Source organism: Littorina saxatilis, linkage group LG12 (assembly GCF_037325665.1).
Source record: "Littorina saxatilis isolate snail1 linkage group LG12, US_GU_Lsax_2.0, whole genome shotgun sequence".
Lineage (NCBI taxonomy): Eukaryota > Metazoa > Mollusca > Gastropoda > Littorinimorpha > Littorinidae > Littorina > Littorina saxatilis.
This window is the reverse complement of record NC_090256.1, coordinates 20,101,390-20,125,543: the sequence shown is the minus strand read 5'-3', so window position 1 is coordinate 20,125,543 and position 24,154 is coordinate 20,101,390. Positions and strand designations below refer to the sequence as shown.

General features: G+C 40.1%; 1 protein-coding gene and 1 long non-coding RNA gene across 2 annotated transcripts; one reads left to right on the top strand and one right to left on the bottom strand.

Moving 5' to 3' along the window:
- Positions 1-30: 30 nt before the first annotated feature.
- Positions 31-24,039, top strand: LOC138981456 (nucleolar protein dao-5-like). Its single transcript, XM_070354375.1, has 10 exons — positions 31-137; positions 2,779-2,934; positions 4,374-4,570; positions 4,881-5,107; positions 5,507-5,670; positions 7,308-10,780; positions 14,899-15,260; positions 16,680-16,751; positions 17,413-17,501; positions 20,452-24,039. The coding sequence occupies exons 2-10, from the start codon at positions 2,790-2,792 to the stop codon at positions 20,529-20,531; spliced, it is 4,809 nt and encodes a 1,602-aa protein (XP_070210476.1). The 5' UTR covers positions 31-137; positions 2,779-2,789; the 3' UTR covers positions 20,532-24,039.
- Positions 11,264-14,707, bottom strand: LOC138981457 (uncharacterized). Its single transcript, XR_011460638.1, has 2 exons — positions 14,036-14,707; positions 11,264-12,609 (listed from the first exon to the last, which is right to left on the bottom strand). It is a non-coding gene; the product is annotated as an uncharacterized lncRNA (long non-coding RNA).
- Positions 24,040-24,154: the final 115 nt, after the last annotated feature.

The following is a 24,154-nucleotide window of genomic DNA, read 5'->3' as shown; positions in this document are numbered from 1 at the left end:
TCCGATAAGACTCCCGTCATGCATCACGCAGCGGTTATTTCAAGATGGCGATTTAATACTTGAAAAGATGCAAAGGCTGCAGTGAAACTTCATAGCGTACCGGTGGAAAATCACGCATTTGCAACACATACCATTTGGTACGGTTTGTTTGCTTGTTTGTTTTTTAAAAGAAACTAATTTGATTCCGAAGCCGCAAGCGAAAACAACGGCTGTATGCGGGGATTGCTTTGTAAAGTTCTCAAATGGTCTTGAAGTTCTATTTAATACCACTGACATGTACTGCCAACTGGGGTAGACGAAGTCGTTTTTTTTTTTTTTAACTTGCCAACGATTTGTACTGCAATCATTCTAACGCATCCAATTCCAAAGTCTGCCACCAGATATGATCAGAATTAATTGATGACTTCAGAATGGATCAATCTGTGGATCAGGCACGCACATGCCGGATTCTAAAACACCCCCCTTTTCATGCCAGAATATCCTCAAGATCGTGGGCATTACCGGAAAGAAGAATTTTACTTTTAGTGAATCACTGAATGTCTGAGTCAGTGAGTGTGTCGAAACAAGTGGGAAAAAACACCTACTGGACAGACTTTAGAAAAGGACAACATGCCAAGAATCATCCAAAATTCCAAGCTTTGAATTTGCTACTACATGTGGCCAAAAAAAAAAAAATTGTCTGTTTAGAGTAACATGACCAAAAAAAGTAGGGTCGGTAGGTAGGTAGGCTTTTTTTGTTTTTGTTTTTTTGTTTTTTGTTGTAAATGCTATGTTGGCTGAACATTCTCTTCTTATATTTGATGAATACATGTTTCAAAACTAACGTATAAATAAAACAGAGAGAAAGGGAGAGAAAGAGAGAGAGAGAAAGAGAGATTCTACAGTGTATGTTCAAATTCACTTGTAAACCAAAATAAGTTCACAAATACATCCACACAAAAAATTGTCATCTAACTTTAATTGTTTAAAAGAACACCACAGTTGAAACAAGAATCTCAAACTGAAACATGTTTTTCCTCTCCTTTGTTTTGTATCTAGACTTTAATGTCTATTTCTTCTTTTGTTTTCTTTTTATACCCTGAAAAAGTCCACAGACCTCAAATGTTGACTTGAATGAAATCATTAAACATTTTCATTCAACAGAAACATGTTCAAATTCACATATTTAAACCAAAATAAGTTCACAAATACATCCGCACAAATTTTTTTAATTGTTTGAATTTGAAAGAACACCACAGTTTAAACAAGAATCTCAAACTGAAACAGGATTTTCCTCTACTTTGTTTTGTATCTAGACCTGTGTCTTTTTTACATCCTGCAAAAAGTCCACAGACTTCAAATGTTTACTTGGGTGAAATCATTTAGCATCCTTTCTGCCTGGCGAGTACACTTTAAAAGTTTTAGTCAACAATCTCAAAATGTCGTGGTGAAATCATTTTCATGTGACACTTTGATGAACTTTAACACACACACACACTCACAAAAACACACCCCCCCCCAAAAAAAAAAAAAAAAAAAAAATAACAACAAAAAAACGCACAAACAGTTGACATAGTTCTAGAGATGCAATGGATGAAAGATTGGGTTTGTGCTAGTTCACTTCTTTCTGCCAAATGGCCTCTGAGTGATGGGTGTGTTCTGTGTTGCACAAGAATTGAAGGATTTTAACTCGCCAAGCGAAAGGCCCCAGTCCAGTTCAAAGCCGTTCTCACCAGAAAGAGATTCCGATCCCAAACACTGAACCTCGTAACCCTTAAGAAGGTCGGAATGAATGTCTTCGTAGATGTAGTGAAGTGTTGTTGATGTTGGGTATCTACTTATTAATTTCGTTTGTTCAAGATGGTCACACTTTTGAAAAACAATTGCATAACAGGTGCCGGCTTTGGCACTCGCCGCACTGATTTCGCGATGCGTAGCCATTTTTTTCACTTCTGTGATGACAAGGGAGGCTAATCTTAATGCTTGGTTACTTCCAGTATGGCGCGCGACGCTCACTTTCGTTCCTAATGAAACGCCAAATGTCTCTTTTTAGCATTTTTACCTCTTTTTTTTTCTTTTTTTTTTGGAAATCAAAAAAAAGTTTTTGGGTCGGCGCCAAATCGATAGGGTCGGTCGGGTTACCCTAAACAGACAATTTTTTTTTTGGCCTAAGATATTCGGGTTGCTTTCTCTCTTGGGAAAGTGAGTTGCCATATGGTACAGCGCCAGCCACTTTTTTTTCCTTCCTGCATGCAATGATGCATGTATTGATGTTTCCAAATCCAACTCTTGAGACTTTTGCTGTGAATTTGGGTTCTTAATGTTATTAAATGCATGCATGCACACGGGGGTGTTCGGACACCGAGGAGAGTTTTCACAAAAATGACTCTGAGAAATACTTGCCTCGTCGAACATGTGAATCGAACCCATGCCTATAGCAACAACTGGTTTTTAAGGCAGCGCTGTTACTAGTGTTAGTGTTATCGACTTAGCTATTTCCCTGCTGCCTTTGTCTTACTCTTTGTAAAGTTATGGGGTAGGTATCACATTTTCATTAATTCATATGTGATGAAAGAGCAAATGTTTGCTGAGTAATTATAAAAAATGTATTGTTATTTTTGTGTTTATTTCAATATTTGTGATTATTAGTATTACTATTAGTAGACTAAACTTGTCTTTCTCTTTGTCTCTTACCTCAGGTGACTTGTTACAATACAATACAAGTTTATCTCATTATGTTTGTATAATACCCAAGTCTGATTGCATACTTTAGCACTGACTTTGGCTATCTTGTTGCAGGTGACAGAAATATGGAGTCTGACGGTGACGCTCCCGTAAAGGGTCAGAGACGGAAATTGAAACGAATTGTGCAGAAGGCGAAGAAGCCGAAAATGAACTTGAATTCATCCACTGTATCATACTACAAAAAAGTGAAAGCAGCACTCAATGGCAGTTGTGAGTTCATTATAATTGTTATGTAAATACTAGATCATAACAAGTACCTGGTCTTTTTCAAAATGTTTACAAAATTCAAAACTTGCAAAAAGAATATCTAATTACATGACCGCATATTAAGATTAAAATAAAATCACTGGTAACTAGAATCTTGTATTTAATTATTTATTTTTAAGCAAATAAATTGATAATGCATTATTTATTAACTAGGCCCCACACAAAAATCTTGGTTTAGGGTAACTCGACCAACCCTTTTTTTTCTCCTGCGAACCTTAGCTCTTTTTTTTCATGTCTCAAAAGAACAAATAACAACTTTTGGTGCACATTTTGCGAACATTGACCCTTACTATTAAATTTTTTAACAACAATTATAAAGAATCTTAAACGAAACGAGGCAGAGCATTGTTTAGAGATCAAATAACCAAAGGGAAGTAACTCTCTATATTCACATACGACATGTGTAATGGAGTAAGCGAGAGTTATACTGAACCTTTCTCCTGGCACCTGAGAGAATAACAAGCATTGAAATGAACAAGCGACTTTCATCCTCTCGCTTGTCTATTTCAATGCTTGTTATTCTCTCAGGTGCCAGGAGAAAGGTTCAGTATAACTCTTGTTTACTCCATTACACATGTCGTATGCATATACTGATATAGAGCGCTTACTTCCCCTTTGGTTATTTGATCTAACAATTATAAATGTTCAATACAATTCAAAAGCTTAAGACAAAATGATGTTTGTGATGTTTTCATATTATTATGAGGTCAACTAAATTTATAAAAAAAAAGAAGAAAATAAAGCCTACCTACTGTCGTACTGACCCTATTGTTTTTGGTCACGTTACGGTACCCTAAACCAACATTTTTTGTGTGTGGCCCTATGCTATTGGTATTATAATTGAGAAGTTTCTTTTCCCCATACATTATTGTGCACCTGTTTGTCAGCATAAAACATGAGTCACAGCTGGAATTTCTGTTGTCATATTCCCTTGGTCTACAGTAGATCTTTCTTTTTTGTGAAAACTTAGCAATAACATCACGGCTTCAGTGCTTGGATTATTCATTTATTCAAATTTAAAAGTATACAGGCATGGAAATTCTCCGTATTTTCCGTATTTTTGAAAAAAATAAACCGTATTTTTTTTTAATTTCTGTATTTTTCCATAGTAAAATAGTTTTGGGGCCATGTTTGAATCCATTTTTAAGGCTCAGATAGCCCCAGATTGCACCAAATTGCACCCTTGAAAAAAAAAATTTCGGGGGAGCATGCCCCCGGACCCCCCTAGAAGTCTTGGCGCTTCGCGCCTGCGAAACTTGGCGCTACGCGCCTGCAAAACTTGGCGCTACGCGCCTTCAAATTTTGTCTTTTCAGTATTTATTTTTTTTTCAGTTTTCATGCCTGAGTATAACCAAAACCTGGTTGTAATTGTATGCGTGCAGTGAATACATCCAGAGCAAGCCAGACCCTGAAAGCCAACAACAAGGCATTGGCACAGTCACTGCAGCGTGTGAAGCAAGAGCTGCGCTTTGCACTGAATGAAAACAGCCGTCTGAAGGTGGAAAATCAACAGTTGTCCATTCAGCTTCGGCGTCTGGAAATCCAAGTTTGTGGTGGACATCAACAAGCTGGCTATGAGGTAGGAACACCATTTTTGTTTGAGACCAGACATTAACGTTGGTGCATCCATCTATCTATTAACATTGTAGTTAGATCTTTCATGCAAAATGGGGAGTCAAAATTGTGTTGGTGATGAACAACATAAAATGTATGCTTGTTTGGGAAATGGTTTTTTAAAAAAACCAAGTATTTCTCTACTGGAGTGGAAGTATGACAGACTGACACTCGCAGGTTAGCAACATGGTCATTAAAATGTAGTCTTTCTGTTTTATAACTCCTCTACTTTGATATTCAGGACAGGCATTTATTCATACAACTCTACATTTCAGGAGAGACTGAGCAGCGTAAAACAGCTATTGAACAGCATTAGCTGTCACTTGCTGGACATGGGTACATGTGTCAGCGATGCTGTGGACATTTGTCGCGTCACTCCTCGCACCTCGCAAGCCTCGTCCTCCCGAGCCCAGTCACTGGAAGAGTTCAAGGTCCCTGAGGGAATGGACACCATGACGGATGAGGAGTTACAAGGCTTGCCTGATGAGTCAGCTCTTCAGCTGTGAGTCTGTCTTTTATCTAATCCCTCTCTTTCCGTGTTGTTCCCAGAGTCAATGGACAAAAGGTCAGTTGGATTGAAAATAGGCATCGGTCCAAATGTGCCGGCAAAAAAAGAACCACAAAAAAAACACTCACACGCCAAAAACAACTTGTTCTGTCGGAAGACCTCGTATGTATCAAGGGTCAGACAAATGTGTCTGATCAAAACAGACCATTGCCTTAGAACAACACTGCTCTTTCTGTCCTTTTTTTCATTTTTTCACATTCTACAGTTTGCCTCTCGCAAATATTTTTTGTTTTGCACTTTAGCAATGATGGTTGAATAGATATCGATTGCTTTTTCCTTTCAAACTTTTTTGTCTTTATTGTTTATTGATATATTTGGTGTGAACTATTGCAGTGAGCCAGAGAGTGAAGCCAACCTGTCGGGCACAGTGATGCCAAGTGAAGATGGCGAGTGTATGGCTCAAACCATTGCCGTGCCAGACATGTCCATCATCCTGGAACAGTCAGTGTTGGATGCAGATGACGGGACCCTGTCTCTTGAGACGCACATGGATACAGGTGAATAGCATGCAATGTGGTTTATTTCTGTCATCAGTTCATTTATCATACCACGTTTGTCAACCATTTTTGACTCACATGCGAAGCAAAAGTGAGTCTATGTACTCACCCGAGTCGTCCGGACGTCCGTCCGTCCGGAAAACTTTAACGTTGGATATTTCTTGGACACTATTCAGTCTATCAGTACTAAATTTGGCAAAATGGTGTATGATGACAAGGCCCCAAAAAACATACATAGCATCTTGACCTTGCGTCAAGGTCGCAGGGGCCATAAATGTTGTCTAAAAAACAGCTATTTTTCACATTTTTCCCATTTTCTCTGAAGTTTTTGAGATTCAATACCTCACCTATATATGATATATAGGGCAAAGTAAGCCCCATCTTTTGATACCAGTTTGGTTTACCTTGCTTCAAGGTCAAGGTCACAGGAGCTCTTCAAAGTTGGATTGTATACATATTTTGAAGTGACCTTGACCCTGAACTATGGAAGATAACTGTTTCAAACTTAAAAATTATGTGGGGCACATGTTATGCTTTCATCATGAGACACATTTGGTCACATATGATCAAGGTCAAGGTCACTTTGACCCTTATGAAATGTGACCAAATTAAGGTAGTGAACCACTAAAAGTGACCATATCTCATGGTAGAAAGAGCCAATAAGCACCATTGTACTTCCTATGTCTTGAATTAACAGCTTTGTGTTGCATGACCTTGGATGACCTTGGGTCAAGGTCACATGTATTTTGGTAGGAAAAATGTGTAAAGCAGTTCTTAGTGTATGATGTCATTGCTAGGTTTAGTTATTTGACCTTGACCCCGAAGGTCAAGGTCATGTAAAGGTCAAGGTCAAGCATGTGAGTCGTATGGGCTTTGCCCTACTTGTTGCAACTGTTGTGATACTAACGACAAAGTTTGAAATGGTCTGAGACTGCATGACTTTCTTTATACAGAGCTGCCAACTGCTACATTTTCAGCATAACATGGTACGTTTTAAGACGAATTGCTGCGCTGTTACGTCAAGCTTAAATATGCTATGCTCAAGGAAATAATGACAAGCATGCAAGTTGCAATAAGTTTGCTCTTTCTTGTGAGTCCTGGTACTCATTTTTGATTCTCACTCCGTGTAGCAGTAAGAATTTGTGCCATAAAACATTGTCCACACTGAAAAGTGGCGCTGCAGACACTCTATTGGCTATAATGTTGTTTTTTCTAAATTAACTTTAAAAATAATTATATACTTGCTCGAATTAGCCTAAATGTGGATGTGCGAATACATTTTAGACAATGCTGCACCAAAACGTACACTATTTGCTGCGCTGAACATTCGTTTAAAAAAAAGTAATTTGCTACACTTAAGGTTTTACAAAGGTTGGCAGGTCTCTTTTTATTTTAAGAGCCTAAGAAGATGAAATTCCAACGTTTCGGAACTTACAAAATTGTAGTTGATGCCTGTTTGTATGAATGTTTAACATACAGGACACTAATATAGGATAGTGCTGTGACGACTCATTCTGGAAGAGAAAAAATGCAACAAAACTTCTGAACAGAGCTTCCTGTATGTGTGTGTGTGGGATAGGTGTATGTGCTTGCATGTTTTAACTTAAAGTGAGAAAGTATTCTTTTTCCTTCCACAGTCCCAGAAGAGACAGGTGTCAAGACAAAAGCTGAATTCAAGAAAGCAGCCGTCTTGACCAAGCTCCCTCAGAGAGTTCGCAATGGTGCTGCTACCAGCTGTCTCAGCTCTGAAGGAGAGAGGACTTTCACTGAAGTTAAGGATGCAGAGGACAAAAAACTGTCTGTAACCAAGACTAAGCCAGAGTCGGTTAAAGTGGTTAGCACAGTGCCAAAATCACCTCCTCATCCTCGACGAGGGACCTTCGTTATTGACACAAAGACGACATTGTCCAGTTCAGGCAGCGTGGAGGATATCGCCTCCATCCCCATGCCTGATCTTGTTTCTAGTTCACCACTGAAAGATGCCGGAATGCCCGAAGTCTTTTCACCTGGTAAACCAGTTCCAGAAAATGTTACTCCGGATGAAGAAAAGTCTTGTGGAGAACAGTTGCAAGAGGAAGGCAAGAGAAAAACAACGCCACCCAAATCTCCATCACCTGTGAAGAAAAGCAAAAGTAAGCAGAGTAAAGCCAAGGTTTCTGCTACCAAGGAGCGTCAAGAGGAAAGCAAGGAAACAACGACTGAAGCCCCTACAGCTCCGCCATCTTTAGAAGGCAAGAGCAAGGCAAACGCTCCCAGTCCCTCTGACAATGCAAAGAAAACCACTGCTGTATCCAACAATGACAGGAGAAAGTCTGGTGGCAAGAAAACAGAACCCACCAAATCCAAGGGTTCAAAAGTTGCAGCAAGCAAGCAGCCTGTCTTAGTGAAGCCAGCCCCAAAAGACACAAGCTTCTTCATAAGTAACCCCTGCACACTCAACCTGGTGCATAAAAGAGTGACAGGGTCGACAGAGGGTTGCTTGGCTGCTGCCAATGACGACAAACCAAAGCCTGCGCCTAACCCAGTTGATCTCTTTGTGGCCGAGATCAAAGAGGCCAACAGAAAGAGCAGCAAAGTAGCAGCCTTTATTGCTGCAAATGAGCCCAGCAGTGTTGCAAAATCACAATGTTCAGCGGAAATGCCTTGTAGTACCCAGAAGTCACAGGAACTAGAAGCAGAAAAAAGTACAGACCCCAATAGGGTTCAAAGTGCAGCAGAAGCGGAGTCAGACAAACCTGATCAAACCATGTTCTTTGACTCTGACATGGAGTTTACGGGGATCTTTCCTCAAACTCAGATTCTAGATCCCCTGGCTGAGCAGCAAGACGAAGGTGAGGAACAAAACCAACAAGAAGAACAACAAGCAACAAAGAAGGAAGAAAGCAGAGCCAATGCCCGAAGCAAGAAAAAAGATGGCACAGACAAGCGTGAAGGCAAGAAGCATACCCGAACCAAATCAGGACGTGGGACTGCTGCAGCAAAGTGCCAGGAGGATGACCCACAAGCTGAAGACCAAAACCTTGACAAGACTGAGTTTGCAGATGACAAGAAGCTGGCAGTGGCACTGCGTGTAAACAAACCGGGTCAAATGGTCTTTGCTGTGTCTAGGAAGGAAGAGGATGGATCCAGAAAGGCTATTCCGGCAAAACTTCAGTCTAAAGCTCGTTCCAAGTCCAAGAAGCAAGTGGAGGAGATGATCAGGAACCTTCCCCAGACAGAGCCCGAGTCGATCTTTGATTTCCACGAGCAAACCCCAAGGCATGTGGCAACTGAAAGCAAGTCGGTGTTTGACTTGTCGTTGAATGAAACAGCAACAGGTATTGTCCCATCACTTGCCGCTTTCCGTGAGAAGCTGAGTTTAGCGACACAGGGAAAGAAGCCAGATGTTCCTGAGTCTACACTCCTGGGCGATGCACCTGTGTACAGAATGCCTCTGAAAGATGATGTATCTAGCAGTCCAGAACCTACAGCTCGTTCAAGAGGGAGGAGCACCTCTAAAGGCAGAGGCTCAGGCAGGCAGAGCAGAAGTAAGAGCAGGTCAAAGACCAATGAAGAGGAAGTTGATGAAAACACCGACCCTGACAATCAGAAAAGGAGAGGGCGATCAAGGAGCAGACCAAGGTCGAAAGGAGAGGATGAAGTAGTGGCGGAGGATGTGGGCAGCAACCGAAATTCCAGTGAGAGGAGCAGAAGTAGAGGCAGACGCTCCAGGCCAGAAAATGAACAGATTGCAGAGAATGAAAATTCAGAGGCGCCAAGACGAAGCGCCAGGAGCAAGAGCAATAGTCGGAAAGTGTCCGCTGAAGAATGTGAAGAAAACACATCTGACCTGTCTGAGAAGACGGAAATGGACAGGGGCAGAAGCCGGAGTAGAGTCCGTAAAGAAGACGACGACGAGTATGTTCCATCAAAAACAACACAAAAGGTTCAGCACAAGGGAAGAAGTCGGGCAAGAAAACCTGACAGTGAAGAAGAAAACAAACAAAACAATGGAGCTGAAGAGGAAAAACCTGCACAGCAGAGAGGAAGAAGTCGAGCAAGAAAACCTGACAGTGAAGAAGAAAACAAACAAAGCAATGGAGCTGAAGAGGAAAAGCCTGCACAGCAGAGAGGAAGAAGTCGGGTAAGAAAACCTGATAGTGAAGAAGAAAACAGAGAAAGCAGTGTAGCTGAAGAGGAAAAACCTGCACAGCGGAGAGGGAGGAGCAGAAGTAGGCGTAGGGAGGATGAACGTAAAAACGGTGAGGATGGTGGGTCTAAACATGACAGTTCAGGCAATAGGGAGACCAGTCCGCCCAGCATGCACAGTGAAGAGCCTAGGGGCGAAGGTACAGCTGACAGGATATTACCCACACAAAGCTCAACAGCCTCCAGCCATATTCCTGATCAAGATATAAAGGCAGACTTTTCAGATTCTGACAGTGCGACAGAACCACTCAAGATGGTGACTGACAGGAGGCAGAGGAGCAAAAGTTCTCATAACCGGAGGCTCTACAGTGAGCCTGAACGTATCACTGATGCCTTCCATGTATCCCCTGATCTGGGCGTGTTGTGTCAAGAAACAGAAGCGACGTCATCTGAAAACAAAGGGCAGAACCCAGAGAAGAAAATGCGGCATCGCACAAGAAGCAGGGGTACTGTGCTGCAAAAGAATGAAAAAGATCCATCAAAAGACACTGGGGAAGAAGGTTGCTCCAAAATGTCTTCTCCACAAACCCATGTGCAGGCGCAACAGGAAGGAGGGGCAGAGAAACGGAAAGCCCCTGCCGTGAACTCTGAGAGCGAGATAGTAGAAAGCAGTGAACACGTGCATGTGAGCAGTCCCAGGAAAAAGAAGTGCATTGACATGCTTAGAAAAAGCCAGACCGACTCAAATGAATCTCGCCCCACCGTGCAAAGTTCAGATAAAATATCAGGCGCTGCCCCAGAGAGTAGTGCAAAGGAGAAGAACAGAACGGCTGCTGATTCGCCCACTTTGAAGAAGAAGAGACGATCCAGCCTGCCTGTTGCTGTTGTTCAAGGAGAAGGAGACAAAGTGCACAAGACACCCACCCAGACAGCCAGGAGCAAGAAGGGCAGCAGAGTTCCAGAGCCCAAATCTGAAGAAAAGGTAAAGGATTAAGGGGAGACAGGGTAGGCGGGCACTTTTTTATTTTATTTTGGAAACAGCTTGCTGCTTGTTTGATTTTTGCAAGCAGAATAACCTAATTAAGGGAAACCATTTTAAATTTTGAGTGAAAAGCAATTTTTGGGGGTTTTATTCACCAAAATGTGAAAAAAACGTTATAAAATGTGCTTTTTTTAAAATGTTGCAGTTTGTGAACCAGTGCATGTTTTGATCCAATTTTTCTTCTTTGCAGCAATATGTGTGTGTTTAATAATTCTGTGCATCGAAAAGCATTTCTAAGCAATATATTATTTTAATTTAGCATTTTCAGTTACCGGTTCAGTTCTGATAAGAAAAATACATGAGATCCTAACTGTCAGACTCATAAAAACCCAACCAATGCACTGAACTCTTATTCCATGCACAGAACTGATGCTGTACAACTCATAAACAACATATACAAAAACTGAACAAATCCATCAAGCCTTTCAAAAGTTGCAACATTTTAATTGTAGCGTTTTGTCTGAAAATTACATTCAGAGAAAACAGCATTTTAAAGATTTGAACCAGTACATACAAAAACAAGTAGCACAGTGCACCCTGAATTCATATGTTTTTATCAGAATGACCACTTTACTATGATGGGGAAATGATTTGACGATCAAATTATCCGGACTTTTTTTAAAAAATCATTTGAAAACTCATCTATGTTAGTGCAGATATGAATCAAAACGAAACTGTCGGACTCATAAAAACACAAGGAATCCACTGTATTCTTATTCCATGCACAGAAATGGTGCTTCACAAATCATAAACAACATATACAAAATTGGAACAAATCCATCTAGCCATTCAAAAGTTACAACATTTTAATTACCACATTTTGTCTCAAATTACATGTAGAGAAAACAGCATGTAAAAGAGTCTCACTAGTACCCGGGTAAACTAGTACCACAGTAGAGCTTGAATTAATGGGGTGGTTTTTTTTAACCAGAATAACACTTTAACTATGAAGGGGAAATGATTTGATAATCAAATTATCAGATTTTTTTAATTTAAAAAAAAATCATATGAAAACATTAAAAAAGTCAATTATCTGTGTTTGTGCTGATATGAAAATATTGATCAGAACCAAACTGTCAGACTCATAAAAACCCAACGGATGCACTGATTTCTTATTCCATTGCATAGAAATGATGCTTCACAAATCATCAACAGCATTACATAATTATATATATACACAAATGGAACAAAGCTATCAAGCCATTCAAAAGTTGCAACATTTTAATTACAGTATTTCTGTGCTCAATCCTAACACTGCAGCAAATTTCTGTAAAGCTGAATGTCCCTTTCCATGTACCAACATGGTCATACGCGGATTATTTTAAATGCAACTTTACCACCCGAAGCGTTGCAAACACCGGGAGAAGAGTAAACAACTGCAGACTTGAATGGACACTCATATGCACTCCAGATGCAGGGCCTGTGCAAATCCTTGGGCTGATGCATCACCTTCTTTCATAATCAGACTGCTATCAGACAAGCATTCAGTACAGGATATAGACCTTTCAGCAATAGATTGAGCTGATCAATGTTGACAAAAGCCCAACACATGTCAGCGGAGTGACGTTGCACAGTACCAGTATCCATATCTGCTTGTGATGGGTCAGAAGATGGCAAAGTATCTGTATCTTCTTATGGTTGGTCAGAAGATGGCAAAGCTGATGTTTCTGCTGTGGAAGAGGGTAGTTCCGGTTTAGCAAACTTTTCCATCAGGTCAATCTTTCTCCTCGCTGCCACCACAGGAGGACTGGTTCTCCCCTTGCTCCAACCTAATAAATACACAAACACTGATTTAATATTTGATACAACTGTCCATGGTTTTTGTTTGTAATAAGCTGCAAATTTTAAGACTCAATATAAACGTCAACAAGTGCTTGTACCTTATTTTGCAAATGACCATGTTACATGGGGTGTACCTCAACTTTTTGGCTAGGCCGGTAAATCAGAAATCCCAATCAGCCCCCAACCACTGAACCAGGCGGGTTTTCTTACAACCACCTCAGCGGCTCGTACCCACATATGTCGGTTGACGAACACACACACACACACACAAAAGACATTCATTAATTTAACAGTGACTCATACTCATTACATGTGGATTTGCACTACTTATTAATACCCAAACACACACAACTTAATGAAAAAAAAGTGTATGTTTTAATATATATAATGATAAATAATTGATAATAAAAGCAGCCACGAAAAAGCAAAAGAAATCAAAGTATTCTCACCCTGTCACACACTAAACCTCACAGAAGGTTATCCCATATATATACATACCAGCCCCTATCACAAAATTTACATGTCAAGTTTACAATGGGATTTGAGTAACCACACAATCACATACAATGATACACACAGGAACTAATACTGAAACTACAGTAGCTGAATTATTTTCTTTCTTTCTTCCTTTCTTTTCATATTTTTCTTTTAAAATTAATTCATTTCATCACACTTGCTATGTATTTGCTTGTTTCTTGTCTGTTGTCTGTTTTGTGTGTGTGTGTGTGTGTGTGTGTGTGTGTGTGTGTGTGTGTGTGAGTGTGTGTGTGTGTTCTGTGTGTGTGTATACATTTTCAGATTTCCTAAACCTAGCACTGTTTGCAGGTGATCTTTATGCTTTTGATTCATGAGTTGCATCCCCAGTCCTTTAGTTTAACTCTTTTTTTTTCTTTGGTGAAGTAAATTGGATCTATTTTTTTATTCCTTAGTTAATGGAAAAGATTTGACAACAATATTGCTGTCAATGATAGGTTGGTCAGCCATGCTGGTGTAAACCAATCCTTTAGAATTAGAGAACGCTCTCTAGTAGGGTACTTATTTTCCTACGGTCAATGACCAGAAACAGAAACTGTGTCAGTCGTACATCGCTCAGATGCTGCTTCTCAGTTTGACTACAGACAAAGAATAATGATAACATGTTACACCATAGTAAGCTATCAAGGACTGGCCAGCGAAGAACAATAAAATAGGGGTTGTGAAGACGATATCACAGAGATGATCGAGGGAGGGGGGTTGCGGCGGCGGCATGGTCAGTAAATTGGATCAAGAAACCCGCAAAATACTTCAGACACAAACTGTTTATCATTTACCTGCAAACCCTAACACATTCTTACAACAACAACAACATAACAATGTGCAATAAATCACGTTGTCAAACAAACAAGATCGAAAAGAGAAAGAATCAAAACCCACCTCGTCGAGTCAAGAATCTTAGAATGTCGTCTGCTTCAATTCGATCATGTTGGTTCATTTCGGAGTGTTGTTACTTCCTTCTACTGTTCGCTGCTGCTGGTTCATCTTTCTCTGATATTTCTTGCCACTATGCCGAACATTTCCAATGTTAGGGTTGTTCTCCGCAGCTCAAAACTTTGAAAAATGCTGCTGAATCGGTGAAAAAGTCATGGATTTGTTGACACCGGGGGACTGATAAGTTGTCTACTGCGCTTGCGCCAAATGCCTTTGACCTACATATATTTGCATATATTAATTCCGGGGTTTCGGTTGGAACGGATTCTCTCTCTTTGTGCCTATGTCAACGGAAATTCCCCAACGGTGATGACGTCATCTTGAAGAACGGAAATTTCCACACAGTTTGAACAGCGAAGGGTCATGTCATGTGCGCACATTTACCAGCACGGAGTATCCAAAGTAGTCAATTTTTTTCGATTTTTTTGATAAAACACAGACAAAAACAACAAAACATCGGTTTGAAAATGGTTTTATTAACATGAATACATGTCTAAAATGACAAAAGCAGATTATTGAATGCATTCCAGGATGTTCAAAGGTGTGAAAAATGCAACAACCCCAAAAAGGTGTATGAGACCAAAAATAACTCATTTTGCCTACCCGGTCTGCCCTTAATGCAAGAGCATTGTTTGTGTGTGTTTTGATGGATAAACATATTTATTTGCTATAGACTGCTAAATGCTGGCCTGTTTGTATTCATATGTTGACTTCTGTAACTACCATACACATGAATTGAATGTACCATTTGTTTATGCATGTTAGGTTTTTATGTATGTATTCATTCATTCATTCATTTGTTTTTGCAGAAACATATGCAGCTTAAGTTTGAAGATGTGAAAAGGAAGCTAAAGCAGCTGGATTCCAAGTCTACCTCTGACACCCACACTCAGCCCAGCAAGAAGTCCCGCCCTCTGGTCTTGCCAACATCCCAATCTTCAGCAACCTCTGTGTGCAAGAAATCCCCAGCCATGTCTCTGCCCGTCAGAAAGGAGCTTCACAAAGGCAAGCCATCATCCAGGTCCAAGAATCCAAAGTCTCAGCCAGGCAGTCCTAGGGTTACAGAGGAGAGACGGTCTCACGCCAAAACCCCTGCATCTAAACCAGGCGCCCCTGCCATCTCCTCTGGAGCTGGCTCACCCCTCTCTCTGGATGATACAGCAGAAGACGGGTATGGCATTAGTTACGCTGACCAAGTGTTAAGCCATTCTAAGCAGGCACTTGGGGACAGGGATGTAGTTTGTTGTATAGAACATGTTGCCCAGAAACCTAGGTCATTAGTTTTTGGTTCAGTCCTTTAGTACGGCAACTTTTGTTTTTTAAAGTTATTTTTGTGCACAGACTGTGTAGCTGCATCAAGAACCATATGTGCCCCATATGCACTTCTTTCCAAATCAAACTGTGTAGTGTTGTACCAGCTTTTAATTTTTGCTCAATGCTGCCTTCAGTGTGATTAAAATTTATGTTCCTTGTTTGTGAGTAGCAACCCCAATTTGTTCAGACATCAGAAATGCTAGCTTCGTGAAGTGGGTGCATTAGTAAGCTTTTTGACTCACATGCGAAGCAAAAGTGAGTCTATGTACTCACCCGAGTCGTCCGTCCGTCCGTCCGTCCGTCCGTCCGTCCGTCCGGACATCCGTCCGGACGTCCGTCCGTCCGGAAAACTTTAACGTTGGATATTTCTTGGACACTATTCAGTCTATCAGTACCAAATTTGGCAAGATGGTGTATGATGACAAGGCCCCAAAAAAACATACATAGCATCTTGACCTTGCTTCAAGGTCAAGGTCGCAGGGGCCATAAATGTTGCCTAAAAAACAGCTATTTTTCACATTTTTCCCATTTTCTCTGAAGTTTTTGAGATTCAATACCTCACCTATATATGATATATAGGGCAAAGTAAGCCCCATCTTTTGATACCAGTTTGGTTTACCTTGCTTCAAGGTCAAGGTCACAGGAGCTCTTCAAAGTTGGATTGTATACATATTTTGAAGTGACCTTGACCCTGAACTATGGAAGATAACTGTTTCAAACTTAAAAATTATGTGGGGCACATGTTATGCTTTCATCATGAGACACATTTGGTCACATATGATCAAGGTCAAGGTCACTTTGACCCTTATGAAATGTGACCAAAATAAGGTAGTGAACCACTAAAAGTGACCATATCTCATGGTAGAAAGAGCCAATAAGCACCACTGTACTTCCTATGTCTTGAATTAACAGCTTTGTGTTGCATGACCTTGGATGACCTTGACCTTGGGTCAAGGTCACATGTATTTTGGTAGGAAAAATGTGTAAAGCATGTGAGTCGTATGGGCTTTGCCCTTCTTGTTTTGTTTTGATAAGTGCTCTTGCTTTTTCTTCAGGAGCCCTACTGTCCTGATCAAGGTGCCTAAATTGCACCTTGCTCTGATCCCCCCAACCTCCGGGATAATTAGCCAATAGGTCTGTCAGTACTTTCCTAATCGGTTTAAAGTCTTTGCAGTAAAATTAAAAGCTATGTGCGCATTGAAGCTGTGCACGCATTTAAGCTGTTCTTAGTTGCAGATGGTGCTCTTTTGTTGATGATCATGGTGTGTGCTTTCAGTTCTCAAGAAGACGGAAGACGAGTACGCAGGGCAGCTTCATCAGTCTGCTACAAAGAACCTTCTCTGACTGCGTAAGTATTGTCCAACAGTTCAGTTATAATTTAATTAAGCTTAACATTATAGCAAGCGTTTCACAGCTAAGGTTAAAGACGGTGTCTCTGTGATCAACGAAGAAGAAGACCTACTAAATGGATAGTTGATGTGTCACTGTCAGCTCAATGCACAGACTTTTATGTGCAAGACAAATGTTACAGCCCCCCGCGGGTTAGGGGGAAGAATTTACCCGATGCTCCCCAGCATGTCGTAAGAGGCGACTAACGGATTCTGTTTCTCCTTTTGCCCTTGTCAAGTGTTTCTTGTATAGAATATAGTCAATGTTTGTAAAGATTTTAGTCAAGCAGTATGTAAGAAATGTTAAGTCCTTTGTACTGGAAACTTGCATTCTCCCAGTAAGGTCATATATTGTACTACGTTGCAAGCCCCTGGAGCAATTTTTTGATTAGTGCTTTTGTGAACAAGAAACAATTGAAAACGACGTTAAACACCAAATAAAGAAAAAGAACAAATGTTACATTATCAGTTTCCAGTTGTTGTTTTTTTTCCAAATGTGTGGCCGTAGTTTGATAAAGATCTTTCATAATGAAAAATCCCTTGCTGCACTGAAGAAGCATTTTGCAAAATATGTTTTAATATAGATAGCTGATGTGTAGTGATGTATGATTTGGGTTGCAGGAAACTGCGTCGAGGAGATCCCCATACAACTTACCTGCACAAGGAAGATTTAAATCACATCTACAAATCGCCGAAAGGTCCTCGTAAAAGTGAGCCATTTACCTCAGTATTTCCTGTCAAGTGATTACTTAGGGGACACATACTCACATGAGCACACTCTCTAACTTAGACACAGATCTAGATGCCTAGATACAAAGATAGATAATGTGCACACACACACCACACCACACCACACCAGACAGACAGATGCGCATGCGAGCGACATAAACATTGATTTATTTCTGCACAAGTGAAACCAGCGTTTGCTTATGTCTCTTTCATTCAATGACTTAAGGGCAGGTGGGCCAGTGCAAAATTGACCAAATCGTTCAAAACACTGTTTTGGGTATTTTAGCAGATTATGTTTCCATAACATACCTATCATCCATGTGTGTCGGTGTTTTTGTCAAAAGTGTCCTATTTATCTGTCAATAAAGACAAAATGTGAACATGTGTGGCATTGATTGTCTTCTGTAGTCGATATTCCCCCGCCAAAAATTGTCTCATTTCAAAGGCTAGTTACGGCTTTGTCCTCAGCAAAACAGTGCATTCACGACATACGAAACTGCGCAGCAGCTCTTGACCTATAACATGACATCAGTGTTTTGATGAATGTTCCATTCACTCAGCCACTTGTCCGTTGCAAAGGCAGCAATCGTAATCGAACGGAAATATCCTTATTTGGAAGGTACTCGACATCCATTGGTTCGTTTCATAAACCGAAATCGGGAACCAGTTTACTTTGCGAGTGCGCATGCTCAGCTTACGAATTTTGCATACGGAAACTACCGAAGAGACTCTCGGCCATGACGGGAACACCCGAAGTTCACTCGGTTTTACATCATCCTGGTTACACATCAAACGATCGGTGATAACCGAAAGCGAATTTTTCCTTGAGAAACAACCTTTGATACGATAACAATGGCTCGAAATAAGAAAGAGGACAATGTCTTTATTAGTTCGGTTAGCAACAACAAGTAGTTCCGCTGGTACTAGGCCAAAGTTTGGATTCTGTCGGTGTTTCCGACACAGAGGAAAGCTTTGATCTCCACGCAGATCCACAGGTCGCCATTTCCGAACACGCCATGCAGCACACTTTTTACGTCTCGGCACTGGCTTGCTTTGCGCTGAATTTGAGTCAGTTTCTGTGCAGTATCTCCTCGACAAGCAAGTTGAGCATTTGCTACGCAAAAAAAACAAAAACAGGAGAAAGTATCCAACATCAGTCAGATTATCGGTAATGTTTGCTGGGCCTGCCATTTCCCGAACGAAACTGGATCAGCAACTGTTTGTATCAATCTGCACTTTCGTAAATTCCGTCACTGTCTTGACGAACTGTGTCATTTTCTTCACCGCGATACACAGTTCATTGCGAAGAGCTTCCTCAGTAAATCGTTCAGATTCCACGTACGATTTGTTGTCAAAAAACAATCAAACGAAAGTTTCAAACTCATCATCCTCCATCTTGCTTGTCGAAGCACCAAAGTACTGTATCGATGTAAAAACAAAAGCAGAAAACTTCGAGGAAACCAACAAATCGACGAGATAACAGAAGGAAATAAGTCTCGTTCTGGCTCAAGTAAGTTACCGTTAAAAATACCGTTATTCTCGCATGCAAATTCAAACGAGAATCGGGTCATTGATGCACGTTTAGCGCTGGGGCAGTATCCCCATGCTGGTTGACAGAGGGAAAGAAGGGATGGACGCATAAATTCTCTGCTGGCGTGCTAAAGGCTAAGTAGTTTGCAATTCAAATAAACTAAGCTGTTCATTCATAACACAGTTTTGTCCTTGTGTGTCTGTTTCAATAGTGTTTCTGTGGTGTTCAATCTTCAATGTCGTTTTTCTCAGTTCAGCCATTTTGCCTACGGTTACGTCTTGGGTTACGCGATTTCTCTGGCTGTAATTTAGCTACAGCAATATTTTCTTTTGTAGTTTGTGCAGAATACAACATTCTGGGGGATTACGAAGGGATTTTGCTGAAATTTTATTATAGTCATATCCAGATTATTTCAAAAAATAATTTCGCAAGCGTTACCCTAAAGTTTGACAGTTGTAACAAAGAAGTGTTCCTAACTCCAAATATAAATATAATAAACAAGATCTGCTTCGTAATCCCCTAGAGCATACCCAGAAGGATAAAATAAAACAATAATTAGAAGTGTGACAATCACATCTGATGAAAATCCGTGTATCTCCTGTACTCCACTTTTGTCTGTATTTTGACTGTTTTTGTCACGTAAAACAAAAACCAGCAACCGAAAATACAAAAAGTGACTATTCTTTGTCATCATTTGTTCATTTCTTTCATAAAATAACATTCAGACACAATAAAACATTCAAAATTAAAAAAAAGGTGGTGCACTGGCCCACCTCCCCTTAAAGGCATATTTACGCGCTCCCGTGTTTACAAAGTGTAGTTTGCCCATAATCGATGTCAAACGCACCATAAGACCATATAATGACGATATGTCACCATGCGCGGACCATAATACATGCATTACAGCTTGTTCTAGCCTCTGAAAAAGTGAGGATGTCAACAAAGCCGCGGTGTTAGCTCCCTTGCATCAACGTTACATGTGTTACCAAATCTAAATTAACATATCTCAACATTGAAGGGGTCCTAGACCACAATATTTTGCAGGGAACTTAATTTAGCATGTCTCCAGCTGTTGGTAAAGCAATTAGCATGTATAGTCATCGAGTACATATGCCTTTAAGGTTTTTGCAAGGGCAGATAACTATTGAGGAAGTAAACCTTAAACATTTGAAACTTTCCTCTGGCCAAATGTACACATTCTGTGCATTTTATTTTATTTGAAGAACATGGATGGGTACTTTCTGATTTCCTTAAGTGCATTAAGAGAGATAGATGTGTTTCTTTACACCTGAGAATAGTTTTGTTTTAAAAGTCTGTAATCAATGACCAAGGATCATTTAAGTAGCATATTTTTTTCAATAACCAATGGCATGTTTCTAGCTTTTGGTAAATCCTAACAGATGGCAAGTCTAGCGGATTGGAGCGAGGAGCTTTACACGACCTGACCAACGTGTCCATTGCTGAAACGGAGGCACAGTGAATCATCAGATCTCTCAGAAAAAGCTGTGTCCATTGCTGAAACAGAGACAGAGTGACTCCATGCTTGTGCAAATGGAACAATTCGTTTTTTCTAACATACACAAGTTTTTATGTGCAATTGATTTTCTTACCACAAGGATAATGGTAATTCTCAATAACGTTTGGCCAAGCTCTATGTACAGTTTAGATTTTTGTCGGTGGATCATTCTTCAAACTTCTTTGCAGGTTTTTTTCATTTGATAATATTGCTCAAGCCTGGGCGACAGCTGTGCTGACACTCATGCTGACATGGGCTTTGGATGTTTTGTGTTAATCATAATGTGTTTGCCTGGTTGTTGTGGAAGTTTTTGTTCCTTCAGTCAGTTTGCAAGTCATACATATTTCAGCATTTCAGGGGTGTTGCTAGAGATTTTCATGTTGGGACATTTGGCCGAAACTGTCAGAGAGCTTTAGGACATTTCGGAACATTTTCAGCTATTATTTTGGCTCATCGAAGGTCACCGTAACATTGAAGCCCACGAGGGGAACACCAATACAATCATTGTCTTAAGACGTGCAGAACATATGTTGCATACTGCAACTAAAACAATTAACTTTGCGAATATAACTAAAATTTACACTAAATTAATTCTCTGAAACTTGTTCAAACCTTTGACGTAAATTTCTTGATAGTAAAACAATAAAACTCTTCCATTCTTCTGCACATTTTGACAATCCTTGAAAAACATGACAGATTCTATCAAAGTTGACTAGAACAAAAATAATAATGGCAGAACACCAGTAAAACGAAAACAGACTGTCACTGATGTGTGTCCAAAATGTGAGTGTTCTGGAGTCGGAGAGGTGTACCATGACTAGGAAACATGTGTTTGAAAAATAACACCAGTAAAACTAAATCATGCTCAGCTGTTGGTCACACCATCACTGCATTGTTTCATTTTTCATAAAGATGTCATAAAATGCCCCCCACCCCCAAATCCAAATCAAAAGCACTGACTGACTGAGAAACTATCACGAACCGGCAGATGCAAACGCTGAGAGAGTGGGAAACCATTCTGGCAGCTATCATTTTCATAAATGGCTTCCATTCAAAACAGTGTCTCGTTTTTGGCATTCGTGAAGAAAAGAAACGGCAGTCAGCTGACTAAGTACATTGGCAGCAAGATTCAGCAATCAAAGCAACAAAATCATGGCCAAATGGCCTGATTCAGACGAATAATCTTCAGACATTTGGCTGAAAAGGACATAACATTTTCGGCCAAAGTAAACACAAATCGGCGAAGGGCCAACCCAAAAGACACCCCTGCATTTGTGTACATAGAGTATCACAGCTAAAGGTTATGGGTGCTGAATTTTGTGAGCTGTGCCGAATTTTCTTCAAATGTGTACATTTTTTTAGCATCATGAAAATATGTACATTTAAAAAAAAATCTTAAGCATTTGTTTTAACATTTTGGAAACGTATATTTTTAGGTTAGATTTTGGGCGGGGATGTAGCTCAGTCGGTAGCGCGCTGGATTTGTATCCAGTTGGCCGCTGTCAGCGTGAGTTCGTCCCCACGTTCGGAGAGAGATTTATTTCTCAGAGTCAACTTTGTGTGCCGACTCTCCTCGGTGTCCGAACACCCCCGTGTGTACACGCAAGCACAAGACAAAGTGCGCACAAAAAAGATCCTGTAATCCATGTCAGAGTTCGGTGGGTTATAGAAACACGAAAATACCCAGCATGCTTCCTCCAAAAACGGCGTATGGCTGCCTAAATGGCGGGGTAAAAAACGGTCATACACGTAAAATTCCACTCGTGCAAAAAAAACCACGAGTGTACGTGGGAGTTTCAGCCCACGAACGCAGAAGAAGAAGAAGAAGGTTAGATTTGTATGTGCTATATATGTCATGATCAATTTCTTTTGTTGTCCAACACATGTGCTGCAGGAAAAGGTTGTAAATAATACAATTTGTCATCATTTTCAAGTTTCATTCCGAATCCATGTAACCCCTCAAGGTGGTGAATGTGTTTTAGCTTTCAGGTGAAACGTGGATTGTCAAAGTAAAAGCCAATGAGGCTGATTATTTGATGTGTGGAACCATCGAAGCTTTGGATTCGTGTTTCCGAGGACATTGATTGTAAACATTTACTCTCAAAGACCCAATCAATGTTGATAATTACCGCAGCGACTCATGGTCAATTTGCAACTTATCTCTGCACTGCAAAATGCACAACAAAAAGTTATAAAACACTTACAAGAAAAGGAATATGCCAAAAACTTACTGCACTCCCAAATATGATGGCAGCTCTGAACATTTTCAGACTGGAAGAAAAGCGAAGAACAAGACAGTTATGTTTGACGTGGCAGACAAGTATGACATGTTATCTCCAACTTCTCACGCACTAATTTAGGGCCCTGAATTGAATTCTAAAACTTACGTTCAGAATACGGATCCAGTGTATTATTGTGCACCCTTTTGCTGATCCAAAATTATAACAAAAACGATGTTTTGTGGCTTGTTGTCAGACCAGGTTTTTGGTTGGTCCTCGGGGAGCATATCGCCTTCGGTTTTCATCTTTATCAACCTCGGCCTTGGTCAATAAAGATGAAACCGAAGACTATGCTCCCCGAGTACCCACAAAAAAGCTGGTGTGTCAACAAGCCACCAAACATCTTATGATAGAAAACTCATGAATTTGCAGTTTGACAAGGATGCATTGTCAAAACCATAACCCAAATTCATGCAGATTTCATAGTTTTGCAAGAATTAATCCCTCATTGCTACAGGTACATCTAATTGAAGACTGAAAAAAAAAATGTGAACAAGTTCATAAGTTACAGTAATTGGCTTTCTAACAAGACTTGACAGTTACGGCTTTAGGCTGTACTGGCAGTGATTTTAATCATTTTAAGTGTCATGAAAATGGACTCGGTTAAACCCTCTGATGCTCATAAAAATCTGTACTTTTGAAGTCATGAGAAATGTTTGCACATTGCTGACTTGTATAATTTTAATGTAAAAAACAAATTGGTTTCCATGTGGATATATGGATACAAATATTTGACTTTAAAATTACAAACCGTCTTTGCAAAATGTGTATAAAACGCACCCAAACAAATAATGGGCAGGTAATTTATGAAGCGTATTATAAATATGAAGTTTTGTTGAATAGGAATGTAGGTGTATTGCATATTACAGAGAAATAATTTGAAAAAAGTAGGTTGGCAGTTGCACTGTAATTAATTTGAATGTGAATTGTGTAACGGTACATCTTTTTGCAAGTCAGCTGAGGTTGTGTATATCTTCATAGTCTTTTTTAAATTTGTTTAAAAAGTTTTGATGGTTCAATGTTGTATGCTCTTTCTGAATTGATTTCAAATGATCCTATACTGTAATAATTATAATCAAAACTTTTGGGTCAACTGTAGACTTTCGTTCTTTTACTATTGCACTGCGGTCTCTGCAGTGCATGCTAAGACTCACTACATATGTCAAATGTTTAGAATAAAACGTGAAGATGTATGTCAGCGTTTTGTGACTAAACGTGTGTGTGTGTGTTTGTGTGTGTAGTTCATGAAGGCTATAGTATAAATCAAGCTGTGCAGAAGACGACTAAGAACATTGACCGATGGTGCAT